General features: G+C 46.6%; 1 protein-coding gene across 1 annotated transcript in view; it reads left to right on the forward strand.

Moving 5' to 3' along the window:
• LOC120997971 (probable cation-transporting ATPase 13A5) overlaps window positions 1–20721 on the forward strand; it is a 393800-nt gene that overhangs the window by 226328 nt on the left and 146751 nt on the right. Inside the window, exons 19-21 of the mRNA XM_040428358.1 lie at window positions 989–1155; window positions 4485–4610; window positions 19888–19967. Of these exons, the coding sequence (XP_040284292.1) occupies window positions 989–1155; window positions 4485–4610; window positions 19888–19967 (373 nt within the window). The remainder of the gene's footprint in view (window positions 1–988; window positions 1156–4484; window positions 4611–19887; window positions 19968–20721) is intronic.

The following is a 20721-nucleotide window of genomic DNA, read 5'->3' on the forward strand; positions in this document are numbered from 1 at the left end:
CTGTAAAGAGGAATGGTCAAGAATTACTCCTGACCCTTGTGCACGTCTGATCTGCAACTACAGGAAATGTTTTGTTGAAGTTATTGCTGCCAAAGGAGGTTCAACCAGTTATTAAATCCAAAGGTTCACATACTTTTTCCACCTGCACTGTGATTGTTTACATGGTGTGTTCAATAAAAACATGGTAACATTTAATTATTTGTGTGTTATTAGTTTAAGCAGACTGTGATTGTCTATTGTTGTGACTTAGACGAAGATCAGATCACATTTTATGATCAATTTGTGCAGAAATCCATATCATTTTAAAGGGTTTACATACTTTTTCTTGCAACTGTATCTGATCAGCAAGTTCCTATAGCAAGAACTGGGATACTAGTTTATCCAAAGTTTGAATTCAACATTTTTTTTCAGTATCACGGTATAGCCACATATAGTGTAAATGCTGCAGATTCTCCACAGTGGAATTGCATGCAGCATTTGCAGTATCAGCTGCACAAATACTTATTTTCCCCACTGTAAGTGGATGAGATTTGCAAACTTGCAGAATAAGCTGATTTGTGCTCGAAACTTTCAATCCACAGCTTGTCAGTTTATGCTATGGGTTTTACCCATGGCTTTCAAACTATGCAATGCAAATATTGACAGCAGTGGAAGACCTGCTGTGCTTGCGACAAAAATTCTGCTCTAAAAACATTTGTTTTGTGTCTGTGGATTTCACAGAAAACCATTGCTGAATTTCTTTGCTAGAAAGAGTTGTCCCATGTGGAGATACTCCTGTAGTGACCAAGTCAACTGTGCACCATAGCTCCAACCCTACAGAGTTGGTATAATTGCATCTAGCCACATGTTGTCTGTGGAGAGACGTACAGTGGAAGGGCTGATCTCGAAGATTTTTCTTTGTTTATATACAAATTACTACAATAATATGTACAGTACATATAATCATCTCCATTCTTAGACTGTCCATTATGTCTTATTGTTTTAATAGGTGATAACCTTCAGACAGCTGTGACGGTTGGTAAAAAGTCAGGAATGATTCCTTCTAACAGTAACATAATTATGTTGGAAGCCTGTGAACCTGAGAAAGATTTTCCTGCTTCAGTTACTTGGAAATGTTCGACTGAAATTCAAGCAAATGGAAACCACAAGGATAAAGTATGCTATAATATTACAGATATTAATCCTTTAATCCAGAAAATCCAATAATAGGGCAGTTTACCTTTAGTATTTTATTGTAATTATAGAAATGAACTCATTAGAACACAGCACAGTATGTACCGCAATGTAAAATGCCAAAAAGACATTTATTCTGCAAGTTTATAGGATTCCTATAAATGTGCAGTAAAATGAGAGATGGCCACAAATGCACGACTCTCTCCATTTCCTGCTATAAGACTTCCAAAAATAGCCAAATAAGTGTGCTTGGCTATTTTCAGCAGTCCCATGACAGTGAATGAAGAGAGCCACGCACATGCATCTCCCTCATCATTTACTGCGGTGCACAATGGGGTCCCATTCTTGAGATAGATGTGAGTCCCATCTCTGGAACCCACTTCTATTGTACATTTATGAAATAGTCTACGAGAGAATCACAGCTCACCTGTGAATGAAGTGGATTGCATGGACGTGCTAAGGCTGCACCAAATATCTAACAAATGAAAAATGTCCATCTCACTCAACTCATAAAAAACAAAACTTTTTTTGATCTTCTGGGTCAGAAAAACAAAGTCCATAGATATATGAAACACATTTAGGATCTAAGCAGAGTGATTCTTCCTCATAGCCTGTGTACAGATGAAAAAACACCTCTAAGGGTTAAAAAGGGTTTTCTACATTTTTAGGTTAAGCAGCTATATGGTTGGTTACTGGAACCAAGAAAAGCCATGTATTGAATTTAACCCCTTTTACACTATAAAAATCTTAGCTGTATTATCTTAGAATACGTTTCAGACCGAACAAGCAGTTATTAAACAATAAAGAGAATTTTTATTTATTGAGTGTATTCAAACAACCCAAAAGAACCAAGGCCCTGATTTATCAACAGGGAACAATTTGTCTTCAAATGTGTCTATTTGTTTTAGGCCTCATGCACACGACCGTATTTTTTTGCGGTCCGCAAAACGGGTTCCGTTTTTCCGTTATCCGTGACCGTTTTTTCGTCCGTGGGTCTTCCTTGATTTTTGGAGGATCCACGGACATGAAAAAAAAGTCGTTTTGGTGTCCGCCTGGCCGTGCGGAGCCAAACGGATCCGTCCTGAATTACAATGCAAGTCAATGGGGACGGATCCGTTTGACGTTGACACAATATGGTGCAATTTCAAACGGATCCGTCCCCCATTGACTTTCAATGTAAAGTCAGGAGTTAATATACCATCGGATCGGAGTTTTCTCCAATCCGATGGTATATTTTAACTTGAAGCGTCCCCATCACCATGGGAACGCCTATATGTTACAATATACTGTCGGATTTGAGTTACATCGTGAAACTCAAATCCGACAGTATATTCTAACACAGAGGCGTTCCCATGGTGATGGGGACGCTTCAGGTTAGAATATACTAAAAGAACTGTGTACATGACTGCCCCCTGCTGCCTGGCAGGTGCTGCCAGGCAGCAGGGGGCAGCCCCCGCCCCTGTAGTTAACACATTGGTGGCCGCCCCCCCCCTTCCCCTGTAGTTAACTCATTGGTGGCCAGTGGGCCCCCCCTCCCCTGTAGTTAACTCATTGGTGGCCAGTGGGCCCCCCCTCCCCTGTAGTTAACTCATTGGTGGCCAGTGGGCCCCCCTCCCCTGTAGTTAACTCATTAGTGGCCAGTGGGCCCCCCTCCCCTGTAGTTAACTCATTGGTGGCCAGTGGGCCCCCCCCCCCTCCCTCCCCTGTAGTTAACTCGTTGGTGGCCAGTGGGCCTTCTCCCCTCCCTCCTAAATAAAATCTCCCCCCTATCATTGGTGGCAGCGGAGTGTACCGATCGGAGTCCCAGTTTAATCGCTGGGGCTCCGATCGGTAACCATGGCAACCAGGACGCGACTGCAGTCCCAGTTGCCATGGTTACTTAGCAATTTGTAGAACCATTATACTCACCTGCGAGCTGCGATCTCTGTGTCCGGCCGGGAGCTCCTCCTACTGGTAAGTGACAGGTCCGGCCGGGAGCTCCTCCTTCTGGTAAGTGACATGACCTGTCACTTACCAGTAGGAGGAGCTCCTGGCCGGACCTGTCACTTACCAGTAGGAGGAGCTCCCGGCCGGACGCAGAGATCGCAGCTCACAGGTAAGTATAATGGTTCTACAAATTGCTAAGTAACCATGGCAACCGGGACTGCAGTAGTGTCCTGGTTGCCATGGTTACCGATCGGAGCCCCAGCGATTAAACTGGGACTCCGATCGGTACACTCCGCTGCCACCAATGATAGGGGGGAGATTTTAATTAGGAGGGGGAGGGAGGGGAGAAGGCCCACTGGCCACCAACGAGTTAACTACATGGGAAGGGAGGGGGGGGCCCACTGCCCACCAACGAGTTAACTACAGGGGAGGGAGGGGGGCCGGCCGCACTGGCCACCAATGAGTTAACTACAGGGGGGGGCCCACTGGCCACCAATGAGTTAACTACAGGGGAGGGGAGGGGCCGCACTGGCCACCAATGAGTTAACTACAGGGGAGGGGGGGGGCGGCCGCACTGGCCACCAATGTGTCAACTACAGGGGGGGGGCAGCACCTGCCAGCAGGCAGCAGGGGGCAGTCATGTACACAGTTCTGTTAGTATATTCTAACCTGAAGCATCCCCATCACCATGGGAACGCCTCTGTGTTAGAATATACTGTGGGATTTGAGTTTTCACGAAGTGAAAACTCATCTCTGAAAAAGCTTTTATGCAGACGGATCTTCGGATCCGTCTGTATAAAAACTAACCTACGGCCACGGATCACGGACACGGATGCCAATCTTGTGTGCATCCGTGTTCTTTCACGGACCCATTGACTTGAATGGGTTCGTGAACCGTTGGCCGTGAAAAAAATAGGACAGGTCATATTTTTTTCACGGCCAGGAAACACGGCTCACGGATGCGGCTGCCAAACGGTGCATTTTCCGATTTTTCCACGGACCCATTGAAAGTCAATGGGTCCGCGAAAAAAAACGGAAAGCGGCACAACGGCCACGGATGCACACAACGGTCGTGTGCATGAGGCCTAAAGGTAATGGTCTGTGAGCCAGATTTATTAAAGAGGCTTGCAACAGTTTTTGAATTTAGCACAGACTATAGGATATATTTGGAAAGGGCAAGAGTGGAGTAAAGCTGAGACAGTCCCCTATGATAAATAAGACCAATAACCACCTAAATGGCCACAAACAGTTGGATTTCTCAAGATCACTTAGCAGGAGCAAAAATAAATTGCCTTACAAGACAAAATCTGTTTGACAAGTCAGGGCCCAAATGTGTAAATCATCATTCCATATTCACAATCCACATTTTCTCTTTTTTCCTTCTGGAGTCACAATACAATGTTGGGGAAAGATTGATTAATATCCCCACTACCTTGGGGAATCTTCACTTTGCAATGAATGGAAAGTCCTATCAAGTTTTAACTCAACATTTTTCCAATTTGCTGCCAAAGGTAAGTGAAGAATTATAATATTGTCTCAACATTTACTTGTATTTTGTACCCTATGTTTGATGGATGAAAGGTACACTTTTCAGCTCTTTGGGCAGAGCTATTTCCTATTTTTCCATTCAATGCTCTTTTTATGGAAAAATAGAGAAAATAACAGCAGTCCAAGTGTTTCAATGTTATACAAATTAAGGAATTTTCAAAGGTCATGAACACACGACTGTAAAAACAGAACCCTAAATTAAGTCAAAGGGTAAAACAGAGTGCTACTTAATTGTTTAGTGCTCACCGGCATAAACATAATTAAAGTTTTAGACGATGGAGCAGGGTTAGCACTCTAGCTCTTAAATAGAGTTGAGCGAACACCTGGATGTTCGGGTTCGAGAAGTTCGGCCGAATTTCCCGGAAATGTTCGGGTTCGGGATCCGAACCCGACCCGAACTTCGTCCCGAACTTTTTATTGCCGAACTTTTCGGCAATAAAAAGGCTGTAAAACAGCCCAGAAAAGAGCTAGAGGGCTGCAAAAGGCAGTAACATGTAGGTAAATCCCCTGCAAACAAATGTGGATAGGGAAATGAATTAAAATAAAAAAAAAATAAAAAAAAATTAACCAATATCAATTGGACAGAGGTCCCATAGCAGAGAATCTGGCTTCACGTCAGCAGAGAATCAGTCTCTTCATGCCATAGCAGAGAATCTGGCTTCATGTCAGCAGAGAATCAGTCTCTTCGTGCCATAGCAGAGAATCTGGCTTCATGTCAGCAGAGAATCAGTCTTCATGTCATAGCAGAGAATCAGGCTTCACGTCACCCACCACTGGAACAGGCCACTGTCACATATTTAGGCCCCGGCACCCAGACAGAGGAGAGAGGTCCCGTGACAGAGAATCTGGCTTCATGTCAGCACAGAATCAGTCTTCATGTCATAGCAGAGAATCAGGCTTCACGTCACCCACCACTGGAAGAGGACACTGTCACACATTTAGGCCCTGGCATCCAGACAGAGGAGAGAGGTCCCGTAACAGAGAATCTGGCTTCATGTCAGCACAGAATCAGTCTTCATGTCATAGCAAAGAGTCAGGCTTCACGTCACCCACCACTGGAAGAGGCCACTGTCACACATTTAGGCCCTGGCACCCAGACAGAGGAGAGAGGTCCCGTAACAGAGAATCTGGCTTCATGTCAGCACAGAATCAGTCTTCATGTCATAGCAGAGAATCAGGTTTCACGTCACCCACCACTGGAACAGGCCACTGTCACATATTTAGGCCCCGGCACCCAGACAGAGGAGAGAGGTCCCGTAACAGAGAATCTGGCTTCATGTCAGCACAGAATCAGTCTTCATGTCATAGCAGAGAATCAGGCTTCACGTCACCCACCACTGGAACAGGCCACTGTCACACATTTAGGCCCTGGCACCCAGAGAGAGGAGAGAGGTCCCGTAACAGAGAATCTGGCTTCATGTCAGCACAGAATCAGTCTTCATGTCATAGCAGAGAATCAGGCTTCACTTCAACCACCACTGGAACAGGCCACTGTCACATATTTAGGCCCCGGCACCCAGACAGAGGAGAGAGGTCCAGTAACAGAGAATCTGGCTTCATGTCAGCACAGAATCAGTCTTCATGTCATAGCAGAGAATCAGGCTTCACGTCACCCACCACTGGAACAGGCCACTGTCACACATTTAGGCCCTGGCACCCAGACAGAGGAGAGAGGTCCCGTAACAGAGAATCTGGCTTCATGTCAGCAGAGAATCAGTCTTCATGTCATAGCAGAGAATCAGGCTTCACGTCACCCACCACTGGAAGAGGCCACTGTCACATATTTAGGCCCAGGCACCCAGGCAGAGGAGAGAGGTCCCGTAACAGAGATTCTGGCTTCATATCAGCACAGAATCAGTCTTCATGTCATAGCAGAGAATCAGGCTTCACGTCACCCACCACTGGAACAGGCCACTGTCACATATTTAGGCCCAGGCACCCAGACAGAGGAGAGAGGTCCCGTAACAGAGAATCTGGATTCATGTCAGCAGAGAATCAGTCTTCATGTCATAGCAGAGAATCAGGCTTCACGTCACCCACCACTGGAACAGGCCACTGTCACATATTTAGGCCCAGGCACCCAGGCAGAGGAGAGAGGTCCCGTAACAGAGAATCTGGCTTCATGTCAGCAGAGAATCAGTCTTCATGTCATAGCAGAGAATCAGGCTTCACGTCACCCACCACTGGAACAGGCCACTGTCACATATTTAGGCCTCGGCTTCCAGACAGAGGAGAGAGGTCCCGTAACAGAGAATCTGGCTTCATGTCAGCAGATAATCAGTCTTCATGTCATAGCAGAGAATCAGGCTTCACGTCACCCACCACTGGAACAGGCCACTGTCACATATTTAGGCCCAGGCACCCAGGCAGAGGAGAGAGGTCCCGTAACAGAGAATCTGGCTTCATGTCAGCAGAGAATTAGTCTTCATGTCATAGCAGAGAATCAGGCTTCACGTCACCCACCACTGGAACAGGCCACTGTCACATATTTAGGCCCTGGCACCCAGACAGAGGAGAGAGGTCCCGTAACAGAGAATCTGGCTTCATGTCAGCACAGAATCAGTCTTCATGTCATAGCAGAGAATCAGGCTTCACGTCACCCACCACTGGAACAGGCCACTGTCACATATTTAGGCCCAGGCACCCAGACAGAGGAGAGAGGTCCCGTAACAGAGAATCTGGCTTCATGTCAGCAGAGAATCAGTCTTCATGTCATAGCAGAGAATCAGGCTTCACGTCACCCACCACTGGAACAGGCCACTGTCACATATTTAGGCCCTGGCACCCAGACAGAGGAGAGAGGTCCCGTAACAGAGAATCTGGCTTCATGTCAGCACAGAATCAGTCTTCATGTCATAGCAGAGAATCAGGCTTCACGTCACCCACCACTGGAACAGGCCACTGTCACATATTTAGGCCCAGGCACCCAGGCAGAGGAGAGAGGTCCCGTAACAGAGAATCTGGCTTCATGTCAGCACAGAATCAGTCTTCATGTTATAGCAGAGAATCAGGCTTCACGTCACCCACCACTGGAACAGGCCACTGTCACATATTTAGGCCCCGGCACCCAGACAGAGGAGAGGTTCATTCAACTTTGGGTTGCCCCGCAATATAAATGGTAAAATAAAAATAAAAATAGTATTGAATGAGGAAGTGCCCTGGAGTACAATAATATATTATTAAGGGGAGGTAGTTAATGTCTAATCTGCACAAGGGATGGACAGGTCCTGTGGGATCCATGCCTGGTTCATTTTTATGAACATCAGCTTGTCCACATTGGCTGTAGACAGACGGCTGGGTTTGTCTGTAATGACGCCCTCTGCCGTGCTGAATACACGTTCAGACAAAACGCTGGCCGCCGGGCAGGCCAGCACCTCCAAGGCATAAAAGGCTAGCTCTGGCCACGTGGACAATTTGGAGACCCAGAAGTTGAATGGGGCCGAACCATCAGTCAGTACGTGGAGGGGTGTGCACAGGTACTGTTCCACCATGTTAGTGAAATGTTGCCTCCTGCTAACACGTTCCGTATCAGGTGGTGGTGCAGTTAGCTGTGGCGTGGTGACAAAACTTTTCCACATCTCTGCCATGCTAACCCTGCCCTCAGAGGAGCTGGCCGTGACACAGCTGCGTTGGCGACCTCTTGCTCCTCCTCTGCCTTCGCCTTGGGCTTCCACTGGTTCCCCTGTGACATATGGGAATGCTCTCAGTAGCGCGTCTACCAACGTGCGCTTGTACTCGCGCATCTTCCTATCACGCTCCAGTGTAGGAAGTAAGGTGGGCACATTGTCTTTGTACCGGGGATCCAGCAGGGTGGCAACCCAGTAGTCCGCACACGTTAAAATGTGGGCAACTCTGCTGTCGTTGCGCAGGCAAGCGCAACGACAGTTTTTGTTCAGGCTGCCCAGAGGTAAGGACAAGCTGTCCTCTGTGGGAGGCGTATCGTCATCGTCCTGTGTTTCCCCCCAGCCACGCACCAGTGATGGGCCCGAGCTGCTTTGGGTGCCACCCCGCTGTGAACATGCTTCATCCTCATCCTCCTCCACCTCCTCCTCATTCTCGTCCTCCTCGTCCTCCAGTAGTGGGCCCTGTCTGGCCACATTTGTACCTGGCCTCTGCTGTTGCAAAAAACCTCCCTCTGAGTCACTTCGAAGAGACTGGCCTGAAAGTGCTAAAAATGACCCCTCTTCCTCCTCTTCCTCCTGGGCCACCTCCTCTTCCATCATCGCCCTAAGTGTTTTCTCAAGGAGACATAGAAGTGGTATTGTAACGCTGATAACGGCGTTATCGCCACTGGCCATGTTGGTGGAGTACTCGAAACAGCGCAACAGGGCACACAGGTCTTGCATGGAGGCCCAGTCATTGGTGGTGAAGTGGTGCTGTTCCGCAGTGCGACTGACCCGTGCGTGCTGCAGCTGAAACTCCACTATGGCCTGCTGCTGCTCGCACAGTCTGTCCAGCATGTGCAAGGTGGAGTTTCACCTGGTGGGAACGTCGCATATGAGGCGGTGACCGGGAAGGCCGAAGTTACGCTGTAGCGCAGACAGGCGAGCAGCGGCAGGGTGTGAACGCCGGAAGCGCGAACAGACGGCCCGCACTTTATGCAGCAGCTCTGACATGTCGGGGTAGTTGCGAATGAACTTCTGCACCACCAAATTCAGCACATGCGCCAGGCAAGGGATGTGCGTCAAATCGGCTAGTCCCAGAGCTGCAACGAGATTTCGCCCATTATCGCACACCACCAGGCCGGGCTTGAGGCTCACCGGCAGCAACCACTCGTCGGTCTGTTGTTCTATACCCCGCCACAACTCCTGTGCGGTGTGGGGCCTGTACCCCAAACATATGAGTTTCAGAACGGCCTGCTGACGTTTACCCCGGGCTGTGCTGAAGTTGGTGGTGAAGGTGTGTGGCTGACTGGATGAGCAGGTGGAAGAAGAGGAGGAGGAAGCTGAGTAGGAGGAGGAGGAGACAGGAGGCAAAGAATGTTGCCCTGCGATCCTTGGCGGCGGAAGGACTGTCACAGCCAGACAGCTGAGAAGCGTTCACAGGAGCTTCTCAGATCCTCCTCCTTGAATTTCTTTTTTTTGGTTTAGTTTCTCATCTCGTTAGTCTTTCTCAGCTGTCATGCAGTTGGACTGATCCCTACCCTTTAAGTTCCTCCCCATAATGCAGTAGTGTGCGGCTGATACAACTTCCTGGAGTGTGTGTGCATGCTGTTCCCAGTTCCCAGTTCCCAGTCCTCAGTCGTCAGTCGTCTGCAAGATAAGTGCTGTTTATGTATTTATGATTTTGTCTTTTCTGGATCCAGGTGACCCTGACTCCCTCCGTGTCAGTGTAGGGAGCCGGTGGTCGTGTCCCTTCACTATTGTAGGGTCTTCAGGTAATAGATAGCCGAGGAACGTGGATATGCGGCCATCCACCTTTGGGGTGTTCGCATTGGCTGAGCAGTGAGGGAGAGCGGCAGGTCTATTGCAGGGGTCTCCCTTTGTTCCTTAGTTGTGGATCCAGAGAGACATTGTTTATATGGTATTGTTTCCTGTACACCATCCGTGACATTATCAGCCGCCAAAACCGTCTCAAGCATGGATCCGGTTTCACTTTTGGCTGAACGCCTCCAGGGTCTTTCATTGGAGGTAGCTGATCTCCGTAGCATTTTTTCTCAGTTTCAAGTGACCGGTTCAGCTTGCGTTCATGGAGTTTGTGCTGAGCCCAAGATCTCGCTCCCGGATACATTCTCTGGGGGTAGTGAGAAATTTGTGCTTTTTAAAGAGGCTTGCAAACTCCATTTTCGCCTTCTTCCCCATTCTTCTGGTGATGAAGAACGGAGGGTGGGGATCATTGTATCGCTGCTCAGGGGTAACGCTCAGTCTTGGGCCTTTTCGCTACCGGAGGTGGCACGGCCCCTCCGCTCAGTGGATGAATTCTTTTTAGCCCTGGGTCAGATATATGATGATCCGGATCGTATTGCTCTGGCTGAGTCTAGACTACGTCTGTTATGCCAGGGTAAACAATCCGCAGAGATATACTGCTCAGAATTTCGGAGATGGGCAGCTGATACTGGTTGGAATGATGCTGCACTCCGAAGTCAATTTTGCCATGGTCTTTCAGAGAGATTGAAAGATGCATTTTCCTTTCATGAGAGGCCTATCTCCTTGGACTCTGCTATGTCTCAGGCCGTTCGTATTGACAGGCGTCTTAGAGAGAGACGAGAGATCTCTCCTTCCTGTCCTACTCAGTCTCGGAACAGTGCAGCGGTCTCATTCTGTGCGCAGGAGTCTCAGTCGCTGTCAGCCCCTTCTGAGCAGGAGCCCATGCAGCTGGGGTTGATTGCCTCTGACAATAGAAGATTCAGCCCGCATGGGAGGGTTTGTTTTTGTTGTGGAGGTATAAATCATTTGGCAAATGTTTGTCCCTCTAGGAAATTCAGGCAGTTTTCTGGGAGTAATAAAGAGACAAAAAGGAAAAAATCTTTTAAAAATGTTCCGTCTGTTACTATTGGCAGGGTTGAGGCGGAAATTGAAGGTTTTCCGTTTGCTTGTAGTTCCCGTTTTGTCCTGCCTGCTAGGGTGGTGCTAGAGAGCAAGAGCATTTTTTGTGAGATTTTTGTGGATAGTGGAGCAGCTGTCAACCTCATTGATAATCAATTTGCAATAACTCATGGTTTCCAGGTATGCACTTTGGGAAAGGATATTCCTGTTTTTGCTATTGATTCAGCTCCACTTTCTCAGAAATCATTAAAGGGCATAGTTCACAATATCCGTTTAATTGTGAGTGATGCTCATGTTGAGGATGTGTCATGTTTCGTCCTTAGCGGTTTGCCTACTCCTCTAGTGTTGGGGCTACCCTGGCTCACTAAACATAACCCCACCATTGATTGGCAAGCGAGGCAAATAAATGGTTGGAGTAACTTTTGCAGAGAGAATTGCCTCATAACATCTGTTTCTGAGGTTTCTACTAAGACTGTACCACCTTTCCTCTCTGAATTTTTGGATGTCTTCTCTGAGAGTGGAGTTCAGGGTTTACCTCCGCACAGGGAGTATGATTGCCCTATTAATCTCATCCCAGGCGCCAAGCTGCCTAAATCTCGTTTATACAATCTCTCCCAACCTGAGAGGGTCGCTATGCGGGCTTATATCTCTGAGAGTTTGAGAAAAGGACACATACGACCCTCGAAGTCACCTGTTGCCGCTGGTTTTTTCTTTGTTAAGAAAAAAGATGGTTCTTTAAGACCTTGTCTGGATTTCAGGGAGCTGAACAGTAGCACTATTCGTGATCCTTATCCGCTTCCTCTGATCCCGGACCTGTTTAACCAGGTTGTTGGGGCTAAAGTCTTTTCCAAATTAGACCTAAGAGGGGCATACAACCTGGTTAGGTTCAGAGAAGGAGACGAATGGAAGACGGCTTTCAATACCCCTGAGGGCCATTTTGAGAATTTGGTTATGCCTTTTGGTTTGATGAATGCCCCAGCCGTTTTTCAGCATTTCGTCAACAGCATTTTTTATCATTTAATGGGAAAATTTGTATTAGTGTATTTGGATGACATTTTGATTTTTTCTCCTGAATTCAAGACTCATAAGGAACACTTACGTCAGGTCTTGCTCATTCTGCGGGAGAATAAATTATATGCGAAACTGGAAAAATGTGTGTTTGCGGTTCCAGAAATCCAATTTCTGGGGTTTCTTGTCTCCGCTTCTGGTTTTCGCATGGACCCCGAGAAGGTCCGCGCTGTGCTTGAGTGGGAGCTTCCTGAGAATCAGAAGGCGCTGATGCGTTTTTTGGGCTTTGCCAATTATTACAGGAAATTTATTTTGAATTATTCCTCTGTTGTTAAACCACTCACTGATATGACCAGAAAGGGGGTAGATTTTTCTTCCTGGTCGGTAGAGGCGCGTAAGGCCTTTTCTAATATCAAGGAGAGTTTTGCTTCCGCTCCCATCCTAGTACAACCTGATATTTCGTTACCCTTCATAGTTGAGGTTGATGCTTCTGAGGTAGGGGTGGGTGCGGTCTTGTCTCAGGGTTCCTCTCCTGCCAAATGGCAACCGTGTGCCTTTTTCTCAAAGAAACTCTCCTCCGCAGAGAGAAATTATGATGTGGGAGATAGGGAATTGTTGGCCATCAAGTTGGCTTTTGAGGAATGGCGCCATTGGCTAGAGGGAGCCAGACACCCTATTACCGTGTTTACTGACCATAAAAATCTGGCCTACCTGGAGTCAGCCAAGCGTCTGAACCCGAGACAGGCCAGATGGTCTTTGTTCTTTTCAAGGTTTAATTTTGTTGTTACGTTCCGCCCTGGGGTTAAGAATGTGAAGGCAGATGCCCTGTCATGTTGTTTTCCAGGAGGTGGGAATTTTGAAGACCCGGGTCCCATTTTGGCTGAAGGTGTGGTGGTCTCTGCTCTTTTTCCTGAATTGGAGGCAGAGGTGCAGGCAGCCCAGTCAGAAGCTCCTGATCTTTGTCCTCCTGGGAGGTTGTTTGTGCCTCTCGCTTTGAGACACAAGATTTTTAAAGAACACCACGACACGGTCCTTGCTGGGCACCCGGGGGCAAGAGCCACACTGGATCTCATCGCTCGGAGATTCTGGTGGCCTGCGCTTCGTAAGTCGGTTGAGGGTTTTGTGGCAGCTTGCGAGACTTGCGCTCGTGCCAAGGTCCCTCATTCACGGCCATCAGGTCCTCTCCTTCCTTTGCCCATTCCTTCCCGTCCTTGGACACATCTGTCCATGGACTTCATAACGGACTTGCCTCGTTCCTCGGGGAAGTCTGTGATTCTGGTGGTGGTGGACCGTTTTAGCAAAATGGTGCATTTTATCCCTTTTCCTGGTTTGCCCAATGCTAAGACGCTGGCGCAGGCATTTATTGACCACATTGTCAAATTGCATGGGATTCCTTCAGACATAGTCTCTGATAGGGGCACACAGTTTGTTTCCAGATTCTGGAAGGCTTTCTGTTCTCGCTTGGGGGTTCGGTTGTCATTCTCTTCTGCTTTCCATCCGCAGTCGAATGGCCAGACAGAGCGCGTCAATCAGAATCTGGAGACATATCTGCGCTGTTTTGTGGCGGAGAATCAGGAGGATTGGTGTTCTTTTTTGTCCCTTGCTGAGTTTGCTTTAAATAACCGTCGTCAGGAGTCCTCTGATAAGTCACCATTTTTTGGTGCATATGGGTTCCATCCGCAGTTTGGGACTTTCTCGGGAGAGGGCTCTTCTGGTTTGCCTGATGAGGACAGATTCTCCTCGTCTTTGTCATCTATTTGGCAAAAGATTCAGGATAATCTAAAGAGCATGAGTGAGAGATATAAGCGTGTGGCGGATTAGAGACGTGTGCCTGGTCCGGACCTGAATGTTGGTGATCTGGTGTGGTTGTCTACCAAGAATATCAAATTGAAGGTTCCCTCCTGGAAGTTGGGTCCTAGGTTTATTGGGCCTTACAAGATCCTGTCTGTCATCAATCCTGTTGCCTACCGTCTTGATCTTCCTCAGACTTGGAAGATCCATAATGTTTTTCATAAGTCCTTATTGAAACCTTATGTTCAACCTATTGTACCCTCGCCTTTGCCTCCTCCTCCGATTATGGTTGATGGAAATCTTGAATTTCAGGTCTCTAGGATTGTGGATTCTCATCTTGTCCGCGGTTCCCTCCAGTACCTCGTTCATTGGGAGGCTTATGGTCCTGAGGAGAGGATGTGGGTCCCAGTGACGGACATTAAGGCCTCTCGTCTCATCAGGGCTTTCCATAGGTCCCATCCTGAGAAGGTGGGCTCTGAGTGTCCGGAGTCCACTCCTAGAGGGAGGGGTACTGTCACAGCCAGACAGCTGAGAAGCGCTCACAGGAGCTTCTCAGATCCTCCTCCTTGAATTTCTTTGTTTTGGTTTAGTTTCTCATCTCGTTAGTCTTTCTCAGCTGTCATGCAGTTGGACTGATCGCTACCCTTTAAGTTCCTCCCCATAATGCAGTAGTGTGCGGCTGATACAACTTCCTGGAGTGTGTGTGCATGCTGTTCCCAGTTCCCAGTTCCCAGTCGTCAGTCGTCTGCAAGATAAGTGCTGTTTATGTATTTATGATTTTGTCTTTTCTGGATCCAGGTGACCCTGACTCCTTCCGTGTCAGTGTAGGGAGCCGGTGGTCGTGTCCCTTCACTATTGTAGGGTCTTCAGGTAATAGATAGCCGAGGAACGTGGATATGCGGCCATCCACCTTTGGGGTGTTCGCATAGGCTGAGCAGTGAGGGAGAGCGGCAGGTCTATTGCAGGGGTCTCCCTTTGTTCCTTAGTTGTGGATCCAGAGAGACATTGTTTATATGGTATTGTCTTGTTTCCTGTACACCATCCGTGACAAGGACGTGCGCCAAACAGCTCTCCGCCTGGGGCCCAGCCGCCACTACATTTACCCAGTGTGCAGTTAGGGAGATATAGCGTCCCTGGCCGTGCTTACTGGTCCACGTATCTGTGGTTAGGTGGACCTTGCCACAGATGGCGTTGCGCAGTGCACACTTGATTTTATCGGACACTTGGTTGTGCAGGGAAGGCACGGCTCTCTTGGAGAAGTAGTGGTGGCTGGGAACAACATACTGTGGGACAGCAAGCGACATGAGCTGTTTGAAGCTGTCTGTGTCCACCAGCCTAAATGACAGCATTTCATAGGCCAGTAGTTTAGAAATGCTGGCATTCAGGGCCAGGGATCGAGGGTGGCTAGGTGGGAATTTACGCTTTCTCTCAAATGTTTCTGAGATGGAGAGCTGAACGCTGCCGTGTGACATGGTTGAGATGCTTGGTGACGCAGGTGGTGGTGTTGGTGGTGCATCCCATGTTTGCTGGGCGGCAGGTGCCAACGTTCCTCCAGAGGCGGAGGAAGAGGCCGAGGCTGCAGCAGCAGAAGAGGCCGAGGCGGCAGCAGCAGAAGAGGTAGCAGGGGGAGCCTGAGTGACTTCCTTGTTTTTAAGGTGTTTACTCCACTGCAGTTCATGCTTTGCATGCAGGTGCCTGGTCATGCAGGTTGTGCTAAGGTTCAGAACGTTAATGCCTCGCTTCAGGCTCTGATGGCACAGCGTGCAAACCACTCGGGTCTTGTCGTCAGCACATTGTTTGAAGAAGTGCCATGCCAGGGAACTCCTTGAAGCTGCCTTTGGGGTGCTCGGTCCCAGATGGCGGCAGTCAGTAGCAAGCGGAGTCTCTTGGCGGCGGGTGTTCTGATTTTGCCCACTGCTCCCTCTTTTGCTACACTGTTGGCTCGGTCTCACCACTGCCTCTTCCTCCGAACTCTGAAAGTCAGTGGCACGACCTTCATTCCATGTGGGGTCTAGGACCTCATCGTCCCCTGCATCGTCTTCCACCCAGTCTTGATCCCTGACCTCCTGTTCAGTCTGCACACTGCAGAAAGACGCAGCAGTTGGCACCTGTGTTTCGTCATCATCAGAGACGTGCTGAGGTGGTATTCCCATGTCCTCATCATCAGGAAACATAAGTGGTTGTGCGTTAGTGCATTCTATCTCTTCCACCCCTGGGGAAGGGCTAGGTGGATGCCCTTGGGAAACCCTGGCAGCAGAGTCTTCAAACAGCATAAGAGACTGCTGCATAACTTGAGGCTCAGACAGTTTCCCTGATATGCATGGGGTGATGTGACAGACTGATGGGCTTGGTTTTCATGCGCCATCTGTGCGCTTTCTGCAGAAGACTGGGTGGGAGATAATGTGAACGTGCTGGATGCACTGTCGGCCACCCAATTGACTAATGCCTGTACCTGCTCAGGCCTTACCATCCTTAGAACGGCATTGGGCCCCACAAAATATCCCTGTAAATTCTGGCGGCTACTGGGACCTGAGGTAGTTAGTACACTAGGACGTGTGGCTGTGGCAGAACGGCCACGTCCTCTCCCAGCACCAGAGGGTCCACTAACACCACCACGACCATGTCCACGTCCGCATCCGCGTCCCTTACTAGATGTTTTCCTCATTGTTCCCGTTCACCACAATTTTGAAAATGGCAAATTTGGGAATAGTTTTTCAACCCAGAACAAAAACTGTGCTTTTACGGTCACTACAAATAATTTGACCAGCTAAAACAGTACTGATTTGGAGGAATATAAATGTCAGGGCTATTTTTTAGGCGCTGGGTGACAGGTATACCTTTAATCACAGAATTAGACTTGTATCTGCACTGTAGCGTGTGTGTTAAGTTTTTCAGAATGACACTATCAGCACCTTGAATCTAAAAGACCCTTTTTGGGATAGATTTAAAGTAGGCCTGATATAGCAGAAACTACTAATTTTGAAAATGGCAAATTTGGGAATAGTTTTTCAACCCAGAACAAAAACTGTGCTTTTACGGTCACTACAAATAATTTGACCAGCTAAAACAGTATTGATTTGGAGGAATATAAATGTCAGGGCTATTTTTTAGGCGTTGTGTGACAGGTATACCTTTAATCACAGAATTAGACTTGTATCTGCACTGTAGCGTGTGTGTTAGGTTTTTCAGAATGACACTATCAGCACCTTGAATCTAATATACCCTTTTTGGGATAGATTTAAAGTAGGCCTGATATAGCAGAAACTACTAATTTTGAAAATGGCAAATTTGGGAATACTTTTTCAACCCAGAACAAAAACTGTGCTTTTACGGTCACTACAAATAACTTGACCAGCTAAAACAGTACTGATTTGGAGGAATATAAATGTCAGGGCTATTTTTTAGGCGCTGGGTGACAGGCTCAACTTGCTCCTGATGTAGTATATGGCCAAAAAATAACCACACTATTGATGGTTAAATGCACTTGGGTGACACAGGCTCAGCCTGCACCTGATGTAGTATATGGCCAAAAAATAACCACACTGTTGATGGTTAAATGCACTTGGGTGACATAGGCTCAGCCTGCACCTGATGTAGGATATAGCAAAAAATAACCACACTATTGATGGTTAAATGCACTTGGTGGTAGCTTGTGCTGGCGCACCACAAGTCACAAAATGGCCGCCGATCACCCCAGAAAAAAGTGATATAAAAACGCTCTGGGCAGCCTAAAAAAAGTGAGCAATTCAATATCAGCACTTCAATGATCCACAGCTGGAGATCGATCACTGAATTAAGTCTTTTGGAGGAGTTAATCTGCCTAATCTCGCCCTAACGTCGCAGCAGCAACCTCTCCCTATGTTTGAATCAGCAGAGTGACGTGCAGCGCTACGTGACCCAAGCTTATATAGAGGCTGGGTCACATGCTGCACTGGCCAATCACAGCCATGCCAATAGTAGGCAAGGCTGTGATGGCCTCTTGGGGCAAGTAGTATGACGCTTGTTGATTGGCTGCTTTGGAGCCTTTCAAAAAGCGCCAAGAAAGCGCTGAACACCGAACCCGAACCCAGACTTTTACGAAAATGTTCGGGTTCGGGTCCGTGTCACGGACACCCCAAAATTCGGTACGAACCCGAACTATAAAGTTCGGGTTCACTCATCCCTACTCTTAACTTAAATTTCTTAACTCATCACGTTATCTTGAGACAAAAGCCATTGAAAAGCAATAGAAGGTGTTTGCTTAGATTAGATAACACAACTCCGAAATCTCAGAAAACAGGAGTGTTAACTCTACTCAATCCGTAGTTCAATAAACGAAGGAACCAACAGATGTCAATAATACCATTCACATAAATCTAAATAAAAAGAAAAATGTAATGCATTTTAACAGCAAAGTCATAAAAAGGAGGGGGCGACCATGATACAGTGTTGTAGTAATTTAAGAGTAAGCATCTGGAGAGGACCACAGAGATTTGTCAGTTTTCCGAAATGTCGACAATGGCAGCCATATTTGCTGGAACTTACAATAGTTGTGGTTAGAAAAGGCCATAAGTTCCTCAATAGGTGGTCTATTCTGAGTATCCACTGAAAGATAGAGGGACATCATGTAGACCCTCAGAGGGGTGGGATCAGTATTTTGTGCCTGCAACTAAGAAAGAAATCAATGTGTTAAAGGCATTGTGTGGCGCTAGTATATTGATGACTTGTCATCAGAATAGGTCAACAATATCAGATCAGTGGAATTCTGTCTCCTGGCACCCCCGCCGATCAGCTGTTTGAAGAGGCCGTTGCACTAGTGCAAGCGATGTGACCTCCAAATTATTTAACTGCATGCTAACTTGTAGCAGCAATACAGTGTAATTACAACTGATTTTCCTATTCAAGTAAATCAAATGAGCAGTTGCAGTTACATTGCATCGCTACTGTGATCTACTGTAGCGGTCATACAGTTAAACAGAGGATGCAGAGTTTGTACAAGGATCATGACCTCTTTAAACAGCTGCAGTGTTGGGAGTCAGAATCCATCCGATCTGATATTGAAAACCTATCCTGAGCATAAGTGATCAATATAATAGAGCTGCACATTTAGGTATGTACCAGTGGATTCAAGGGGTAGATTAAAGAGAATATTAGTCAAAGAAATTTGGGATATGAATCAGCAGTTTTGATCAAAGCTTGGATCTGCTCCCAAATGGGCTTAATCTTTAAACAAGACCACCAATAGTGCACAATGGCACAGATGCTCCAGTATTGTGTGTTTAAGGGTAATACAACTGTTTCATAAAACAGACAGCAATTTATTTATCTGTATTACCTTTTCCTAGTGAGACCTCACCAGGCAGAACATGATTATGCCTGGTCCTTACTACTAGTGCTAGCCTATGCCAGCATTTACCTCAATCAGTCTTAAAATGTTCTCCCCGGACCCAGCAACACTGCATGGCATATAATCACTTCAGTCAATACTGCCACCCCTACTGTGCCCCACCAACAACAGGGGGCTTCTCATCACCTGGAAGACGCCTCAACAGTGCCATCCACCTCACAAATAGAGAAACACTGTAGTATATTCATAAGTGAGCATTATTTTAATACTACTTTAACAAACTTCACAAATATTTATTTCTTTCTGAATTAAGAATCTATAAATCTTCTTTGATTTTTTCCTTTTTTACTTATAACATTTGGATCCACTGTATAGTAAAAATACAATATTTTTGTTAAATTGATATTGTGTAATATTCCATTAGTATATTGTCTGAAGATATGACATCTATTTATTTGTAATAATGAACATTAAATTATTATGTAAGATTCAACAAATTATTCAAGTCATATTAACCAGAAAACTTATTGGCAAAGCAGATTCTTATGTAATTATTCTAAACCATATTTACTTCTGTAATTTATTTACATTACACACTTTAAATTTATTATAGTTTATTTATTTTTAAAGATCCTACTAAATGGAACTATTTTTGCAAGAATGACTCCAAAGCAAAAATCGAGTCTTGTTGAAGAGCTGCAAAAATTAGAGTAAGTTGGAAACAAATTTCTCTTTCTAAAAGCCTGAATGTCATGTTTTCTTTTAATTAAAATAGATGTGTGGTAAGGGGTCTATTAGACAGAGCAATTATCACATGAAATCTCACATAATCCTTTGATTTTCAGAAATTATAGTAACATATAATAGTGTGTAATATTGTCCATTGATCAGTAGATGAACAAAAAATAATTTGTTTTCCGTGTATCAGACAGATCTACTGACTGAAAGATTATCACTACTCACAACTAAATCGCTTCATCTGATCAGAAATCTGCCACTGATTAGCAGTATATATGCTCTACGGGCGAATGTGCAATGATCGCAGTAACGAGCAAACAGCACAAAAGTAATAATCATTGAATGCTGTTTGTTAAAGGCAATCTGTCATGTAATTTTCACCAATATAAGTAAAGGGTGTATTAGACATCCCAATTTAACAGGCAATTGTCGGGAAAGGATTGTTCCTTCCTGGCAAATGCCTGCTCGCTAGCAGAGGAGGCCACTGCTATTACTATATTTTTCGCCCCATAAGACACATTTTTTTTCACCTGTGTCTTATGGGGCGAATACTAATGAGCGCTTCCATTATGGAAGCGCTCATTAGTTCCGGATCCCCAGGAAGCAGTGAAAGTTCTGTACTCACCGCTTTCTTGTCCTCTGTTGTCGACTATGCAGTGGCTGCGCACAGCGTGAGGGCGCTCTGTGACACAGAGGTCACAGAGCGCCCTCACGCAGTGCACTCCA

Source organism: Bufo bufo, chromosome 4 (assembly GCF_905171765.1).
Source record: "Bufo bufo chromosome 4, aBufBuf1.1, whole genome shotgun sequence".
Lineage (NCBI taxonomy): Eukaryota > Metazoa > Chordata > Amphibia > Anura > Bufonidae > Bufo > Bufo bufo.